This window comes from Temnothorax curvispinosus, unplaced genomic scaffold (genome assembly GCF_003070985.1).
Source record: "Temnothorax curvispinosus isolate PA1 unplaced genomic scaffold, ASM307098v1 QBEX01010630.1, whole genome shotgun sequence".
Taxonomy (NCBI): Eukaryota; Metazoa; Arthropoda; class Insecta; order Hymenoptera; family Formicidae; genus Temnothorax; species Temnothorax curvispinosus.
Genome location: NW_020220410.1, coordinates 268,164 through 285,965, shown reverse-complemented (window position 1 = coordinate 285,965; position 17,802 = coordinate 268,164). Strand labels below are relative to the sequence as shown.

The 17,802-nt window shown below is 46.6% G+C and overlaps 1 protein-coding gene across 10 annotated transcripts in view; it reads right to left on the bottom strand.

The window, feature by feature from the left end:
• LOC112460563 overlaps window positions 1-17,802 on the bottom strand; it is a 91,229-nt gene that overhangs the window by 4,190 nt on the left and 69,237 nt on the right. For 8 of the 10 annotated variants that reach the window (XR_003041453.1, XM_025025307.1, XM_025025309.1 and 5 more), the window contains 14 exons: window positions 15,720-16,005; window positions 13,877-14,034; window positions 11,436-11,563; window positions 6,100-6,300; window positions 5,134-5,226; window positions 4,509-4,751; window positions 3,223-3,303; window positions 2,686-2,835; window positions 2,146-2,166; window positions 1,730-1,997; window positions 987-1,373; window positions 679-837; window positions 411-601; window positions 74-304 (listed from right to left, as the gene is read on the bottom strand). Coding sequence is in view for 9 of the 10 variants with exons in the window: in XM_025025307.1 (XP_024881075.1) it covers window positions 74-304; window positions 411-601; window positions 679-837; window positions 987-1,373; window positions 1,730-1,997; window positions 2,146-2,166; window positions 2,686-2,835; window positions 3,223-3,303; window positions 4,509-4,751; window positions 5,134-5,226; window positions 6,100-6,300; window positions 11,436-11,563; window positions 13,877-14,034; window positions 15,720-16,005 (2,597 nt within the window). In the remaining variant the exon portion in view is untranslated. The remainder of the gene's footprint in view (window positions 1-73; window positions 305-410; window positions 602-678; window positions 838-986; window positions 1,374-1,729; window positions 1,998-2,145; window positions 2,167-2,685; window positions 2,836-3,222; window positions 3,304-4,508; window positions 4,752-5,133; window positions 5,227-6,099; window positions 6,301-11,435; window positions 11,564-13,876; window positions 14,035-15,719; window positions 16,006-17,802) is intronic. The other 2 variants (XM_025025308.1, XM_025025313.1) reach the window with 2 other exon arrangements.

The following is a 17,802-nucleotide window of genomic DNA, read 5'->3' as shown; positions in this document are numbered from 1 at the left end:
AGGTTTTGCTGTATCTCTGGGTGCTCTGGAACTGCCGCGTTGTTCTTTATCGAAAGTTATTGCTGGAACTTACCCTGATCTTATGCCGACGCGCCATCATGCTCTTCAGGGCGTGCATGCTGTCGCTTCGCGGCGGAGGCACCACGGGTCCGTAGGGTACTCCGGAGTGCTGCTTCTGCCCGCCGAAACCACGTGGCAGAGACATGCTTCTTTGGAACTGAACGTCATCCAGTTCGGACAGCTGAACCGTGCTCTGCGCGTGAACGATCGGCGATTCCTCCACCACTCTGCCAAGCTGAGCTTTCTAAATGTTGAAAGATCGTTTAGCATAATGTCTTTTTTTATTTATTTCTGTTTAATTGAGAAGAGATTTGAAAGACCGCGTGTAATTGAGGACAGAGCGATCTTACTTCGAATTTTTGGGAGCCTCCGAGATCATCGTCGCACAGTCTCTTCGCGCCGCCCGGCGCTTGAAGGCCGTTCGTCAGGGGAATTCCGAGATTGCCAGTTCTATCGCCGCGATCCCTCTGTCGCCTTTCCGATTCGCGTTTCACTATGCGCACCGTCTTAATCTCCTGCTTCTCGCGACTGTGCATTAATCCTGCGAAGGCACGGAGAGAATGAGATTTCCAACGTATACGTCGGGCTTAAAATTGTTTCCGCGAACGAGCGACTTACCGGCGAATTTGTTATCCTCGTTTTGTCTATAATTATCGTTGAGTAACAATGCTTCCTCGCTCAAGGGTGGCGGCGGCGGTGGGATATATTCCGGAGCAGGATTCGGTGCGCCATTCAACACGTTTCCGTTATGCTTGCTCGTGTCGGCGACATAATCGCCTTGCGTTAAAAGTACAGATCGATATCAGAATTATCTTATAATCGCGCTAATCGCTATTAATAATGCTATTTATATAAATGAACGTGAATAAATCTGTTAATATCAATATGATAGGATAAATTCTCATATAATCCAACAAGAATATTACCTGCTGCTCTCGAATCCGTATTAACGTACAGAGGCGCCACTTGAATCGCGCTACCTTTGCCCTGCATTTGATCCTTTAATAATTGTTGCTTTAATTGGTGCTGTTGAATCTGCTCGCGCAGCTGCGGCGAGAGCGCCGATATGTGATTTTGTGAGGGCTGCACGACGGATTGCTGATTATGTAGGCGATTCAACGGGGATAGGTCCTTGTACTGCGTAGGAGAGCCGTATCGCTGATGAGAGCTGTCGTTTTGCCTGTTCGGTGGTGAGATAGACAGAGACGTGCTCGACGGTGAGTCCAAACCGTGGTCCAGAGTTATTCCGGAATCTAAGTCGGTCTCCAGCCAGGAGTTTTGCGTACGTTTCTTCGAATGATGTACCTGAGGAGCTGAGGGGAAAATTGCATCTTTCAAGCACGTCTCTTTCTTTTCATGAAAAATATACATTGCAATTAGTAGTTGATAAATAATTAACTGTCAATATAACATACTCCTTTATTTGCAATATATATTTGTGTAAATGTAAGGATAAGCACTGTGCATTTATTATTGATTAAAACAATTTTTTTGGACATAAATTTATTTAGATAAAGTAATAATAAAACTTGATTGGTAATGAGACTTTATTACACCATGAATTTTGCAGCCTTTGAATAAGTTTGTAGTCCTTGAGTCAGTCTTGTCTGTCGAGTTTTGAAATTTTCAATGGCGGTCGTGTTTCGACACCTTATATTGTTAGACTCACCGTGCGGTGGCTGCGGGCGAATTTGCTGCACTAAACTATGAGATTTCTCCGTCAGTTGGCGAACTTGAATGCTCAGTTCCTTCCTCTGTCTCTGTAGGTCGCCGACGAGTTGTTGCACTCGTCGTAATTCCGCTTCCAGCGGTGCGGTCGTGCTCGAGGTGTCCCTCGCGATGTTACCGGCGTATCTTCTGGACGCTTGCACCTTTTGCCTCAGTACCACCAAATCTTGCTCCAACCTCGCGTTCTCGGCCACTGTTTCCTCAAGTTTCTGAAAGCACGCGAGAGAATCGCGCCGGGCTATCAGGCACAAGAACGCGCGACTTTGAACGACAGTTGACCGTCGTGCAACGAGAATGGCAAACTAAACGGCGAACGACGGAACTGAAAGGTATAATGTTGTGAATAATGCAATTTACCTGGAAGAATACCGGTTTTACCTGGAAACAGTGAATCGAGACTTTAATTGCGATACGTAATGCGATCTGCTCTCGTCATTTAAATTTTCTCTTTCTCTCTATCGTGCTATTATCTTCTCGTGTCATTATTATTCTCGTAATATCGCAAATTCCGGTTGCAAAGGATAAAGAGAATAACAGAAGACAAACTTAATAAAAGCACGCTAAAACGCGATGAAACGGACGTGCATTTCAATCAAATGTTCGTCAATAAACGAGTAACTCTGTTAAATCGCGTCAAAAAATCTGTTATTAACAGAAACATCAGCAATAATGAAGCCCGCTTGCATATTCAATACGTTTCGCGACGTTAAAAAAAACGTACGAAGAATAACGAGCAGCAATTACTCGCATTTTGAAATCCGGATTGACGCACAGATTACTTGTTTTTTCTGCCAATCAATTCGCATCGTTCGTAATAATGGATTCGCGGACTCGGGGTCGATCGGGACGCGGGAGGGGGCCGGAGAGACGCGTATCAACATTTTCGAAATTATCTACCTTCGAGTTATGAGCGAGCAGTATCCTCACTCGGCTCAGCTCGCGCTCCAATAGGAGTTGCTGCTTCCGATATCGCTCCGCTTCGGCCAAATTGCTTCTGCTACCTTGCAGTTTGTGCCGCAACCCGCCCAAAGCCTTCTCGAGTATTTCCTGCGAGCATTAAGTCGACCAGGCGTGTAACGTGATACAGTAGATTTCTGTATCTTGGGATTAAAGACAACTGCTTGTCATTTCGAGGTTTATTGTTATAACGTCGTTTTAGTTCCAAGCAAATAACGGCATCGGCTCGCCCCTCTAAGCTGTCGATAAATATCGTATCGAAATGTCTTCGCGGGATAACGGAACTTTTCAGGCTCGAAGTCAAATTCGATAGAGTATTGCAGAATGCATTTCTCTCCTAAAAGAAAACTTCCGTACATTCGTCAAACTGTCGGGAGGCCGTTACATCAATTGCATTTCTTGAAATGTATTCGAAATTTTTTTAGTAGTTTAAAAGTTCTCTCCTGAGTTATTAACCATTACTATGCTGATACCAACCTTGTCCTGTTGGAGACTATGCAGCGTGCCAGATTCCTCCTGGAGCAGTCGATCGAGTTTGTAGAGCTGCTGTACTTTGGCCTGCAACATAGAAAGGATATCGAGTGAACTATACGAAACCTTGAAATTTCGATATTCAAAGGATAAGCTAGCGTTTCGACTGGAGCAGATCTCGGGAAAAGGGCGAGATTCAGAGATCCGCCGTCATTAACTCTAAAACAATGTTCCAGAACCCCCATTTTCTCGGCAACTCCCTCTATTTCCACAATTTCTGTCCACAATTGAATTTGTTAAAAATATTCATGTCCATGTTGACCAAAGGGACATTTTTCTTTTGACAATTATATTCGATAATATTATTATTTCGACAATATTACATTCGAAAATATCCATTAGTGACACATAATTTTTAATTACTGCAACAGTTATTATATTTTCCTATATAACAATTATTTTAAGCCTCTTTGAAGCCAACGAGATTAATTACATTAAATCAAATATTACTGAAAAATGAGAGAAAAGGGATATTTTTTTCATTTTCTCGTTTTTATTTCTCGTTTGTCACATGGAAATGAAAATGCATTGGACTGCACAAAAGTAGATTAATTTTGTTATTCTAACGGAATACGCTTCTTAATTTCGACCGGTGAACGACGACGTATGTAATTGTCAAAATTCTCGAGGATAACAAGAAAGAAACGAGACGTAAGATACTAAATGGATACTGTCCGTAGAGACTTGACTCGTCTGGAAAGTATATCCTTCCGTAAAGTGAGCTCTCCGCGAAAGAATTTACGACAGGTCGTAAGTGTCGTCCGAGTTCGGTCTCTCTCGTGGTTGTGCCTGCGAGGGTAATTCTTAATTTTTGCACGTATCCTTTTTCCGATCGGACCTTTTTACAACCTGTCTACCGCGGCTACCGCTTAGCTTATAGCACGCGGGAGACCGCAGAAATTACTTTCATTGGTCAAGAAGACTTCGGTGTCTGATGCGCTTCACGCACGGAGTATTACATCGCGAAAAGAATGTAATAATAGGAAACGTAAGAGACAGAAATTAGAACGAATAAAACATACTTTACGGGTGATATCTGACGAGATTGAGAAAGCGAAGAACACTTTTTAATCATCGAGACATTCGTTTATAAAATCGCACATTTTTGTAATTAATGCATTTTTTCGAGACGAAACGTTTCTGACGCTGTAAAAGTAGGAATTACTTGAAAATTGTGTAACCGCAGAAATTTAACGCTAGACTCTTTCGTGGGGCACGATAATTAAAATCACCTGCAACTGTCCGTGATCGGGACTTAGTCTGTCCCAATCCCTGCGCTCCTCGGCCAACAGTCGTTGCTCCTGCACCCTTTGATTAAATTCCAGACGGTCGCGATGATCCCTCGCGTTCTCGTGCATCAGGTCGTGGCGAGAACCGGAAACATTGCTGGTCCCGTTGGCAGTGTTACGATTATACAAAGAACCCAGCTTCACCATATTGTCCACGAGGTTCACAAGAGGCTTGCTCTTCTCGTACTTTTGGGAGGAAAAACAGATGCGATTAAACTTGGAGCACTATTTATACAAATGTGTATTCACACTTAAAAAAGATAGAATTAATTATATTAATACTTTAACTCTATATTGCTAAACATCACCGAGAATCGAAGAATCAAAGCTCTCGGCTACATTTTTAAAAGTCCAAGAAAATTATAATCTTGATTCATTTTTTTTTAACTTTCATTTTGAGCATTAATTTTTCTCGAATTTTCAAAGGGTAGATTATGTCATCATCGCTCTCTTTTTCTCTCTTTTAAGCTATATACTAATTACCAAACCCATCATTTCATATCTATGTGAATAATTTGAGGCAGATACCTCCGCGAGGCGCGCACTTCGCGTAATAAACGTGTCTCACCTGCTTCTCGAGATCCATCAGGTGCCTCTTGAGTTCCTCGAGTTTTTGAAGATTCTCTAGCCGTCTCGGCGTGTCGAGATCCGCCAGTCTAGCCTGCGGGTGCAAACAAAATATACGAAACGTTTATCGCGCTGCGATCAAGGAGTCCCTTTCTCCCTGCTCTCCGTGTGCCGATTTAACGAAAACAAACAACATTCGCGTTTTCGCGCGTTTAAGCGGCACTCGTTAAGCGATACTCCGTGACACACAAGACGGACAATAATGCAACGGACACATATTTGCGTAGAAAGGCGACCCTAAGTTCGACTCGACTTTCTCCTCGAATCTCGCACGTCGCGAGATCGCAGGTGTATATTCATCTACGTCCCACATTTGACGCTGTACGTAAGCTATCTGATAACGTTTTCGATCTGATCGTGTTCTTTTAGATGAGACTCCGACTCGGCGTTAAATATAGGACGTGAAAGAACCAAGCGTGTCGCGCTTGTCTAGCGGTCAACTACACTTTGCGGATCGCGAAGTCCGTAAAGCGCAATTGAATCAATCCGTTATTTGCACGCGAGCGTTACGTCACGTCGTCAACGATGAGAGAAACGAGACGTCGATCGCTCATACTGTATCATCGTCACGTGGAGATTCACAATCTGCGTGCATCTACATTCTACAACAACATCGATCTATCCTAACACATCCTGAAAGATCTCGTCAAACTGCACGGTCGTCTGTCAAAGCGAATTATCTCTCTCTCTTCCTCTCTTTCTCTCTAACATCAAAGCGATCGTTAAAAGCGGCGCTCCTCGAGGGGCGCCTACGACATATCCCCGTCCTCGAGACGGCTCCGGTTTTGCGGCCCCTAACGGGCCCCACACGGCCCACTGCCAACCGTCACCGTCACCGTCATCGTCCGTGGATCATCTAATTACTGTGAAAATTTCGTGAGATCGCGTGTGCAAGCACTCTTCGGACCTGCGCCTCGATCTCCATGTGGCACGTCTCCATCGCCTTGAGGACCGTCGCGTTCTGCCGTCGCAGCTGGATCAGCAGCAGCACCAGTTCCTCGTGGGTCCTGCCGAGGAGCTCGCCGGCGGAAACGCGCACCAGCCCGGACGCGCCAGCCTGCGCCACCAGCCTGCCGCCGGCATCCGCTCTCAGGGAGCTGACGTTACTCTGTCGAGGCATGCAATCGTCTGTTAGCCACACACACGCAAACAACGCGGGGTAATCGAGCTGTGACACACGGGATTGTTAAGTTACGGGGCCGTGAGGATTACTCGAGGGATATCGCGTGAGACGGTTTTTCGCCCGAGATGGAGAAATGAGAGGACGAGGTTCTTATTAGAGAAAGCTATATAAAAGCGACGGATTAATCTCGCAATTATACACGGAGCGCACCGAGTATGCGTACGTGCATGGATTTGCAGTGATTGGCATGGGAGAGAAGAAAACATTATCATCGACAGCACGAATTAAATTATCAACATTTCGCAGCCGCGTTAATTAACACCTGCCTGCAGCGATAGAATGTTATAGCTATTATCTCGAATCATTCGATTCAATGAGATCTTTCAGAATATGCGATAACTTTTGGCTTTAGACCATTGACATATTTTCTTCCTTTTACATATGTCTTTTCTTGCCTGTATGTAGACCAAAATGTGCTGTCACGACAATGTAATGAAAATGTGTGTACGAATATCTAGTTTCGCGGGCCATAACTGATAGTGGAAACTAGCCGCGAAAACAGATTCCACGTGAATTGCGAGAAATATAGAGAATGCGGCGAGCCGCATTGGCCCGAATTAGGTGGCCCGTTTAGCCCGAATCGAAATTTCAGCCGGCGGTTTTACGTCAGTTGTGCCTGCGAGATTGTACGCGAACTTTTTAACTGCTGGAATTTCTCGGCGAGAGCCTAGGCGGGCGCAGAACGGGGATTACCGCTTAGCCGATCTCTCCCCCTCCGTCTGCCATTTTGCATTCGTCGCCGCCGTGTTCCAAAACCGCTACGTTTTAGTGGCTTTTACGGTTGGATTTGTGGTAGCTCGGCAGGCGATGCGAGAGACGGGATACACCCGACCTCGTGTAATACGACGGAAGGCAACGCGACGTAAAATGAAAACGCGATACAAACTACAAACAATTGATGAAATAACAACAGTTATCGAGGAGTAATTTGTTTAATATTTGCGCTGCAAATTGTAAATAAATAATAATAAGTGACACGCTATCAATTTACGAGCAACTGCGTTGCTCATTCAGCTGAGTATTTACCCGCATTTACGTCAAACAACGTGTTAGTGTAACGATATTGTTTCGCGAAAGAGAATCCATTATTTCAGATCGCGTAGAAATATTCTTTTAGCTTCAATTTGCATTGTTTGGGACGAAACTGTCGTCGCGTAAGAATCCGCGATTGAATATTTATTTCTGACCCCTCTTTCTCTTTTACAACTGTCGATTTTTAAAAATAACTGTATAGCTCAGACTCTGGCCGGTGTTTATCCGTAACGTTCTCGTACGGTAATTTTTCGTAGTAAGCTTCGAGCAAATTGGCCGGATGGTCGTATTTCTACGTGTGCGCCATCGCAAGAATTTCTAAAGGTCGTAGAAAAGCGAAGGAAACGGAGGGCTTGCCTCCGTAGTTTTCTATTACTTTCCAATTTTCTAATACCAAGGCACTCTTTGCCGGGAGACAAGCCAGAGGCGGCGTACAAATTCTCATAGACATATCGACACGGACGAACGCAAACAGATACAGGTCACGCCGTGGTTCGATGCACGTAGCGTTGCGGCGAAGAAACGGCCGGGATTCCGTCCGGCGAACGGTGTACGAATGAAATTCGAGGCAATCACCATTGGATCGTGGCTTTCTTCCGTGCAAACGCCCCTTCTTTATTTTAACAGGCAGGTCCCAAAAGATAGCTCCCGTACGCTTCTCGCATTCCGCCGGAATCTTCGCCGATCGCGCGGGAGTATCTCTGCGCGAGGTCGCGCAATCTGTATTCGCGGGGTATACGCGCGCCGAAGCGAGATCGAGCGGGCATTTCCTCGCGAGGAATGGTCGCTCGGCGAATCTTGAATTCTTCGCTATACGTCGAAGTACGTTAACATGACTGCGCGAAGTAGGTATATACGACGAAGCGCATTGCGAAAAGGAAAGGCACGCTCGCGCTTGCTCATCGCATCGCCAAGGACAATTCCTCGTTAAACAAGCCAGCACCGAGTTTTTGCGGAGAGCCAGGGAGTTTTCAATTTGCCGCATTCTTTCGCGACTTAACACCGGTCGATTTTTTATTTTCTCTCTTTCACGTGTAATTATCAATCGCGGTGTTAATAGGTATTTCTTCTTTCATAGTGTCGACATGAAAGCATCCATTTCACTCCCTCGAAAGTGCGTATATACGAACAAACAAAGCGTAGTGTCTTCAAGTTCGTACAGAGAGATCCGTGTTCTCGGAGTCATCTGCTAAATATATCTTTAGAATGTTTAATAAAAAGTCTCTGTGAAGGTCACTTTTGATTCTTCCTAATTTCGAATCTTCAACTCCAAACGAATGTATCGAACGGTTACTTGATCGCACTCCAGAGATAGGAACCTGTTGGCATCTCGGGTTCTCCGTTTAACACGTTACCTGTTTAAGCCCGTGGAAGCTCCTGCGTCTTTTTCGCGGATTGGCCAGGCGAAGGGATGCTTCAGCTCGCAGAAAATCAAGAAGTTTCCACCGCGAAGTTTCCTCGCGTTGGGGCGACGAACAGGACGCGATATGGCGCGCGTCGAGCGACGCTTCGGCGGGCGGACTGGCGTCATGCCCGGTCGGATCGGCTAGCTTGTTCGCCGACCGACCGACCGGCCTGCTGCATAGTGTGCATCGCCGCCTTGCCTGGCTCGCCCGGTGCCCGGCGTTTTGTACCTTTTGCCCCCGAAGGGCCCCGGTCGTCCCTCGACTGCACGCGGGTATGCTCGCCGACAAAAGTTCGGCGCTGCTTCGTCTTCCTCTCGCTTCTGGCTCGTCGCGACTCGCTCATTTCGCGGATGTTTCGACTTCTTTTGTAGTATTAGCCATCAGAACGCGGATTACATGAACCAGATCCACGCGCGGTAACGGACATCTCGCGTGTTCTTCTTGCGGAGAATACTCGCGGTCAAACGTGTTCCTAAGAGGTGTCGGCTTACGCGGGAAGATGATTCGCGGTTTAACGTTATCGTGATGATTCGATCGGTGAAGGGGAAAAAATAATATTTCGCGACTTTTGTTTCTGTAATACGATCGCCAGCGGTCGACGGTAAATTAAAATCCGAGACGCAAATTGAATTTCCGAAAGAATGCTATTTTTTCATTATACCCAAGCTGCTGCTGAAGGTGGGAAGATGAGAAATTAGATATTCGTGCAAAGACGGAAATTTAAGATTTTGACGACCTATTTCGCTCAGCTTCCGATGCGTCTGTATTGCACGCGACGTCTCCACACTACACAAATTCTGACGGCATTTCACGAATTCTACATTGCCTCTGACATATCATGTCAGAGTTATTCCTTTATATATATACGATAAGATTCGTCGTAAGGAGCTCGACGAATTTGTGTGGAAGGATGAATGCCGTGCCGTCATGCGCAGGCGGCGAGATCCATTGTGCACGGAGCTTAAGACCCGTCTGCAGTTCCTTGGCACGGTGCCCTTGCTGACCGGCGCTGACCGTATGCAGGATCGACCCTGGACCCCATGCCTCTCGGTTGTCTCGCTTCTCCCTCGCTCCTTTCGCCTCTCCTTTCCCATTCTTTCCCTCCGGTTCCACTCTCCCCCTTTCGTCCTGGCCCTCTTGCCGCCCTTCACCGCTCCATTGTAATGGCGCCAGGACGACGACACTCGGGTCGTTACTTTCTTGTGCCTTCTCGCGTACCGCGCGCTCGAGATAAGCTCGCGTTAAGAAAACGACGGGCCCCTCATCCGAATACGCCGTTCGCCGCGGCGCCCGGGCGAAAGATCCGTCGAATCAGAGTATTCGCTCTGTTACCGGGAGAGGCCGCGAAATTGTGCCCGAAGAATGCCGTCTAACAGGATTATTTGTAGCGAAAACTTTGTAAACTCCCCGAGCCGCGTTTAGAATTTTACGACGCTTGCATACTGAAGAAGCGACTTGAAAAAGTCAAAGGTAGAGGAGGTACGCTCTCGTATACAACTCCATTAGATTCTTCGCTATTTCAACGTGACCACGCATGGTTGTAAAAGTTTTCCGCTCGGTTCTCGATACTCTTCATTTGTCCCATTCATTTTTGATCGCAGGATCATGACCTACTACGTAATAACGGCGATGATGACCTATTTCGTATTCGCGGATCAATGTGATTGTCCGATCCATAAATTATGAGACTCCATCGACGATAACTTCATCAGAATTGTTTCCGCTTTGTAAAGTCGAAAACGTTGATAAAAATGGTCCGCCTCGCGTTTATTGCGCGCGATATACATCGTATATAGTATCAATTCCGTTCGCATCGCGATGCGGACCGTGTGTGTAATGTTCGAAGGTGCTAGGTCTCTCTCTCTCTCTCTCTCTCTCTCGAGGAAACATTTTAATTAATTGAACTAATGGAATTTACATGCTGCGATGATGATATGCAGGCTACATCGCGTCAATAAAACGGACAACGTGTACGTTTGCGTGGACAAAGACAAAGAGACAGTTATATAGATAAAGCAGCAAAACGACAGACCGTCGATCGTGCAACATCCGCGGGAGAATCTCGCCATTTCGCGTCTGCGGCGTCTGGTAATGCGATCCGCGGCGCGATAACTCGATCCGCCGTATTATAAATCGGGGATTTCCAAAGCTCCTCGCCTTTTTATACGGACGATAAACTCGCGTCGCGAACACGCTACCGTGCGACGCGTATACGTAATTTATTTTTACGAGTCGAAAGATTAGTACACGCTCGTAAACAAACCGCAAGCAATTTGCGAGAATGTAAAGACCTCACCGCGGCGGAACCGAACCGTAACGCCGTCGGATATGTCAGCGATCGGTGGGACTACGTGGCGATTACAGGTGACACTTTTACGAAGCCTCGCGAGCTCGCATTCGCAATCGTCCTCCGGCCATAAATTTCCCGTTTGCGGCGACCGGCCACCGCGACGACGCGACGCGACGGCGGTTAATTCACGCGCGCGCGACCGTTGCACGATCGATGCCGCGAATGGACGCGCGAATTTCCTCTCTCCATCCATCATGCTCTGCCATGCCAATCGGGATCGACGGGACGCTCTTTCGCGCCGAGACGTTAAAGGCGACTCGCGTTTCGCTCACCCTTTTGTGCAGCAGCTCGCTGCAGTCCGCGCGCGATCGCTGTTGCTGCTGTCGCTGACCCGTCATCGTCGTCGTGCCCCCGCCGCGGTCGACCTCCCTGCCGATCGGGCTGATCATTTTTCTCTCACCTGCGAACAGAAAGGAAGAGAGATAAGTTACGCGAGAGAGAAAGCCGCGAGAGGAAGCGGAAAGCCCGCTGGAAAAGGAAGTCGCGTATTTCTGAGCGTGTCGTAACGAGGCCGGAACTATCGGAATCGACTGATATTCCCGAAGATTTTTTTTTCTTTGTTCCTCCTCCCGCTGTTTCGCTCGCGGGCTCAGACTCTCGGTGGAGTAGCGAAAAAAATTGTAATAACGAGCGAGCAGATTGACTTTCTCCTTAATCACGTGAATGGCAGTCGTTTGTATTTTCGCCTCAAAGCGCCGGAATTGTCGGAGCTACTTCCTTTCGTTTATAATATTACATCCGTTGTATACGGGATGTCGCAGGCATTATCGTTTTTCAGACACGGATACCCGCTGAATTTCTTTGAAGAACTTTAGAAGAGTGTTTTCTTAGCAAGACTTTAATGAGATGAGCTAACGATTCGGATTAAATTATAAATTAATTTTTTGTTTAAAACATAAATTCGGTTTCGCTCACTTTTATTTTTAATATCCTTGAAAGATGTATCGGGAGATATTGAGATATTAGCATATTTGTTCAGACTCCGCTATCTGCGGCTGAACGATAATGGATCTGGGACGACCTGCATAGGATATTCAAATGCCTACAGAAATGTTTCGCAGCTGCGACCGTTAGACGCGTCGTAAAATGGAGAAGCACTTCCGTCTAACGCAGAAAATTGCGCAGCTATTGTACCTATACAGATGCAATCCGATTGCACGAAGAAAATTCTTGGTGGACCGTGGTATTTAGATTGCGGTGTGCTTCCGCCATTCTTTCTGGAAGACGACATTCGCCAAGAAATATCCTCCGCATTCGTGCCACCAAAGAAACCACAACGTTCATCCAATTTTCTTAGCATCACAATCATATTCGATTCTCCAAACACATCGCGGTTATAAGGGAAAGAAAGAGAATTGGCTGTAAACTCGTGCCGTTAACTCACCTTCGAAATGCTCGTCATTACAAATTTACGATCTCTTTTGATTCAAGAAGGAATAACGACGCGCTGTGTAATTATGATTTCTTTCTCATTAAAACCACCGCGTAATGCTCGCGCGCGGTGATATTGTGCAACCTCAATCCTCGGTAGTTGAATTACCCGAAGCCTGATGATATCGATCATGCGTGCCTTTGCGTATTTAGGCGGGGCGTACGGGATTTATGCACGCGGGATTTCCATTATTCCGGCGTTGTGCATTAGACGGGCGGCGGCGCACACAAGCCCTTACACCGGGACACCACCGCCACGGATCCTCGGATAATTAACCCCCGGACGCCCGCTGAAATTCTCGACCTAAATTTATGTGCTTTTCAGACGGTTCGGCAATCTCGCGATTCAGAGCAGACGTTAAATCGCCGCTTAATCTCACGGGTATTAATCGCTCATTCGCCGAGCGCGGTTCATCACTTGTAAGTTTCGCGCGAACCAAATGTTCCGGACGTGCTGAGTTAGGCCAGCTTTGAATATCAGAGGCAGAGATTTGCTGCAGTGATATATTGAATATAATGTGAATATATTATATATTTCGCAATACTGAGGCAAAAGAGAATTATTCGTTGTGTTGTGCTCATTTTGTGTGTATTGCTGAATAGAATGCTATCTTTTTTTCTCAAGCAAATTGCGAAAAGACCTTTGCAATGATTGTATCGTTCTTCCGTTGCGTGCCGTAAATTTCTGTTACAGAATTAAGATAACTGTTACACGAGAAGTCTTACGTTATGGAAATTTGTCGCGAATAACTTTGAAAAAATCCGATTAATTAGCCGCGCTTAACGAGCTATTAATTCCGAATAGCGCAATATACGCTGAACGTTGAAGGATCATTTTATAAACCTTTTATAAACGTGGGCGTTGTATGCCTTTGACATTGTCTTCGTCAGCGTTATTAATTAGCGTTTACTTGTGTGCTTTGTACACGAGTAGGAGGAAAGTCGATATCGGGCGCACTAACTCGCTCGGAGACGTTATTACGACAATCCGGTCGGTCGACGTCGTAACTCTTTTTCCTAACCGGCAAACTTGGCCGCGTCGCGATAGCGATTCGTATTACGACCAACAATATATTAATTGCGCCTTAACCAACTTCGCGTTCGAGGCAAAAGTTCGAGTTCTTTCATAAAGCCGGATTCTCCGGGGTATTCGTCGGCGATTAATCGCCTCGCCGCTGCCCGGGGTCCACGGGGTCGGCTCATCGAAAAGTTTCCGTGGAAACCGCGCGGGGAAAGAGTATCGGGCAGATCGATAAATTATAGACACAAAAGGAAAACTTACTTGGACTGTGCACGCGTATCTCGCTGTCGCTGGGACTGGAGACACGGTGGTCGTTTAACGAAGCGACCCGCAAGTGTCCGATCGGGCTGATCAATCGCTGAGTGGAATGACCGCCCGGCGATGCTAACCTCAGGTCCCTCATGTCGTTACCGGTAACCCTGAAATTTGACGAGCAGGTCAGTGGGCCGATTCGTCGAAGGCCGCGCGCTTGAAACGACGCCGTAAAGTGATGTAACGCGGAAAGAAGCTGTGTGAGAGGGAGAAAATTAAGTCGCTGAACGATTCGAAAGAAAATGCGATGCTCCGTGGACGTCGACAATTATTATTTTGAACAACGCTGTTAATCTACGGCTAATAAATATGTCAAATAAATATTGACAATTTTCGAATCGACATTTCGCAATTTTCATTCGACACCACGGCATTATCTTCTCACCGGCAGTTTATAGCGACAGGAGCTTTGCCCGATTAATCATGGGTGGGAAAATCGATATTTAACGTCCGAGACAAATAAACGTGGCTACGCGATACAGCAGAAATTAGATTCGCCGTGAAGGTAAACCGCGACGCGAATATACGTGCGAGAAAATTGTATTATCAAGGTGACGCGGTTTAGCTCACGCCTGGCAATAAATAGAGCTCGGCGAGCTTGAGAGCGGCTCTCACGTCGATTATGACATCGCGACGCCCTTCGGTCTAATTAGTGACGTCTAGCTGGCTAGCCTCTCCGCGTAATGAAAATTTAACGACGAAATTACATTACGCGCTATTTGCGCGCTCTTGAAATCAGTTTAAAAAATTATTGCGTTCCTTAGATAAAAAAAAAAAGGTTTTTCCAGCTAATTGCTAGTTGTAAAAAGATTTTTCAGAGGATGTATAATTGTACTACTTCATACACGGAAAAAAATTTAGCTAAAGGATTTGCTACTATATATACGGACAACTAACATTTTTTGCTGCGAGAGCTAATTGATTTTGCAATAATAGCAAAACCTTTTGCTGCAATAGCAAAGTTCAACAAAACTGTTTGCTATTGCAACAAAATGTTTTGCTATTATTGCAAAATTAATTTAACATCATATTAAAATCATATTTAACAAATAGATTTGCTGTTGCAGCAAAACCTTTTTTTTCCGTGATCGAGAAGCTAAATTAATTACTGCAATTGCGTCACCGCGTAATCCTCGCGTTATGAGTTGTCAAGAACACGCAGGAAAATTGATCGGTTGTACATTTCGCGTCAAACTAACAAACGTTGTTGTTGTTTGCGCGAGCAGACGGGCGAGTAATTAAACAGCGACTTAAATGAACGAACCTACGCGCATGTAAGGAGTTACGTACATAACGAGTTATTTACGGACTAAATCGGGCGATAGCTAACCGCTTCTGTGTTTGGGTGGAAACGCGCGCTACTCTGCCTTTCATGGCGATTAATTTATCCTCTTCTCCCTGCATGCTGTTTCGACATACCGGTCGAATGATTTTGACACGGTTTGCCATAAAAGCGGTCGAACGAGGCTGGAGTGCTTCTGGCTGTGTCTCTAACGTTATGATTCGTTCTAATACTTGTCTCGAGTCTCGAATGTGATCTTTTTAGACGCGATACTCGAGGGCACGGACATTTGGCCGCTTGCGGCATTTCTACTAGTCACCACCTCAAAGTAACTAAACAGTCGGGCAACTCTCACGAACCGGAATTAGACGGCAGGGTTGCGGCCGTGCGAGTACGCGTTCGCTAATAAGTTTCCCTATTACGGGGTGCGATAGGGGCGGCGGTTTAATTACAGCGCGACGAAACTTCGTTATACAAATACCTGGGAGGGTCGGCTTTGCGTCTACTTACATGCCGGGGCATTTGCCGATGTCGCCGTTGCTGGCGGCCCTCAGCATCTGGGCGGTGGACTCGTTCTCCAGCTGCCTCATAGGCGGTTGCTGCTGCTGCTGCTGCGGAGTCGAGTGATGGAGCGGAAGCGGTTGCTGCCGATGGCTGCTGCCGGTACTGTTTCTCGGTAGCGGAAGAGTGGACACCGCCGTCGGCGGTTGAGTCAGCGTTCTCTGAGGCAGATGAGATGTGCTGACGGCCCTGGGTGGAAGCGGGTCTCTGCCTATCACGGACCCCGAGCCGGACGCTGCGAGAAAGAAATGTGCAAGCTCGTAAAAATTCTATCATGTGATTACGTATGCGTTTAAAGCAACCTTACGTTTACGGCACGCGAATTAGTCTCGAGGCAGGATCTCATACGGGACGTTATACGCTAATTGAGTCTTGCGTGTACACGGTGAAATCTCACAAGCGTTCTCGGATTGCGAGGGATCGGTATCGGGACTGTTCAGGAAACGTCTGTCTCGCTTGAATGGGAAAGATGGGAGAAATATGTGAGAAACTAGTATGGATATTGGATTGAGTAATACTCTATCGTAGATCGCTCGCCCTCGGCGAACAATCAGTCAGCCGTTGCCAGTCATAAGTGAAAAATGTGTATGATTCCTTAAAATTTTATAACTGATTACATAAATCAGATCGAATTGAATATCCATGATAATATGTACATTAATAAAAATATTCGACTAGGTCTGAGAGATTCCGTATGACCGTATGTAATCCGCGTATATGAAAATGAACCGTATAATTCTAGTTAATATTGATACTCATGCGAGACTCACTTAAAAGTTTCACAACTTCAAGATTACGTATTTCATGGTTGCAAATTTTATCTAGAAGCTTGGCAGTTTCAAAATTAAATATTTCCTCATTCTAGAGTAAAAAAAATTATATGCGAGAGATCCTGATGTAAGCCCAAACTTCGACGATCGAGAATCTCACGCTAGCGAGTCCTCTGGCCGGATGCGTGCAGTGAACACGGTAATGGTATAGGATAGAATTGGCAGCAGACACACAGGACGAGAGACAGAACGGAAACGTGTGACCGCTCGGCATGACGGGGGCGGTAGACCATTTGCGTTTGAGAACGGACCGACGAGACAGATGAGGGAGAGGAAAGGACAATTTATCGGGCGCAATTAAGTCAACCTCCGGAACCAGGCCAGCGCGGGTTCGGTTACGTAAGGCCTCGGATTGCGCTCTGGGGGGACCGGCTCATGGCGACGACCGTCTACGCATCGAACGCAATCGTGATTCCTATTTTTTTTCCCCTCCCGCATTCGTAACTCGGCTCGCGAGTTGCCGAGAGTCGGTCTTAACGTGCGAACAGGTTTCCCAGGTGATAGAAAGAGTGGAATGAAAGTCGATTGTCCGTCGCTGGGAAAATCAGTAGCGATCACCTGGAATTCGATCGATGCGGAATGCGTCGGGAATCCGATGCGTTGGCGAATCATCGCGGCCTCGCTCGTCGAGAGGACCAGAGGCGGACAATGAACGCGCGCGAGGGAACGAATCGCGCGTATCCGCGCCAGGCCGCGCTGCTACACGCACGTTTGGCATTTGCCCGACGACCGAAACGGCGGAATATCTGTCGTGCGGCGATTGTTCACGCTTTAAACCTGCGTTCACGCTCAGACTGACGCGGGGAATGCAAACCGACCCGGCGCGATGCCATATGGGCGCAGCAGGAAACTCCTCTCGCGCTTCGCGCATATAATAGGCGGTATTCAATCTGCGGAATGTATGGGGCTGATAGCGCGCTACTCCCCGTATATGTATATGGTGATAAAGACATCGCGCGCGATTTGAAATTCCGTTCTCCAGTCACGATCGCGCCATATTTGCAGATTGATATAGCTGAGGTTTCTCTGTTTGTCGATGCGGCTCGTAAACTCATTCGCGTGGAAGCGGGAATATATGAGGATTCAAGATTACGATGCTATCCTTAAACACCTGTGCGTCGCATACGAGTTTTCGTTGAACCACAGATGGCTTCTTTTATCTATGCTCCTTACGTCACAAAGTAGATATTATAACGTAGCGA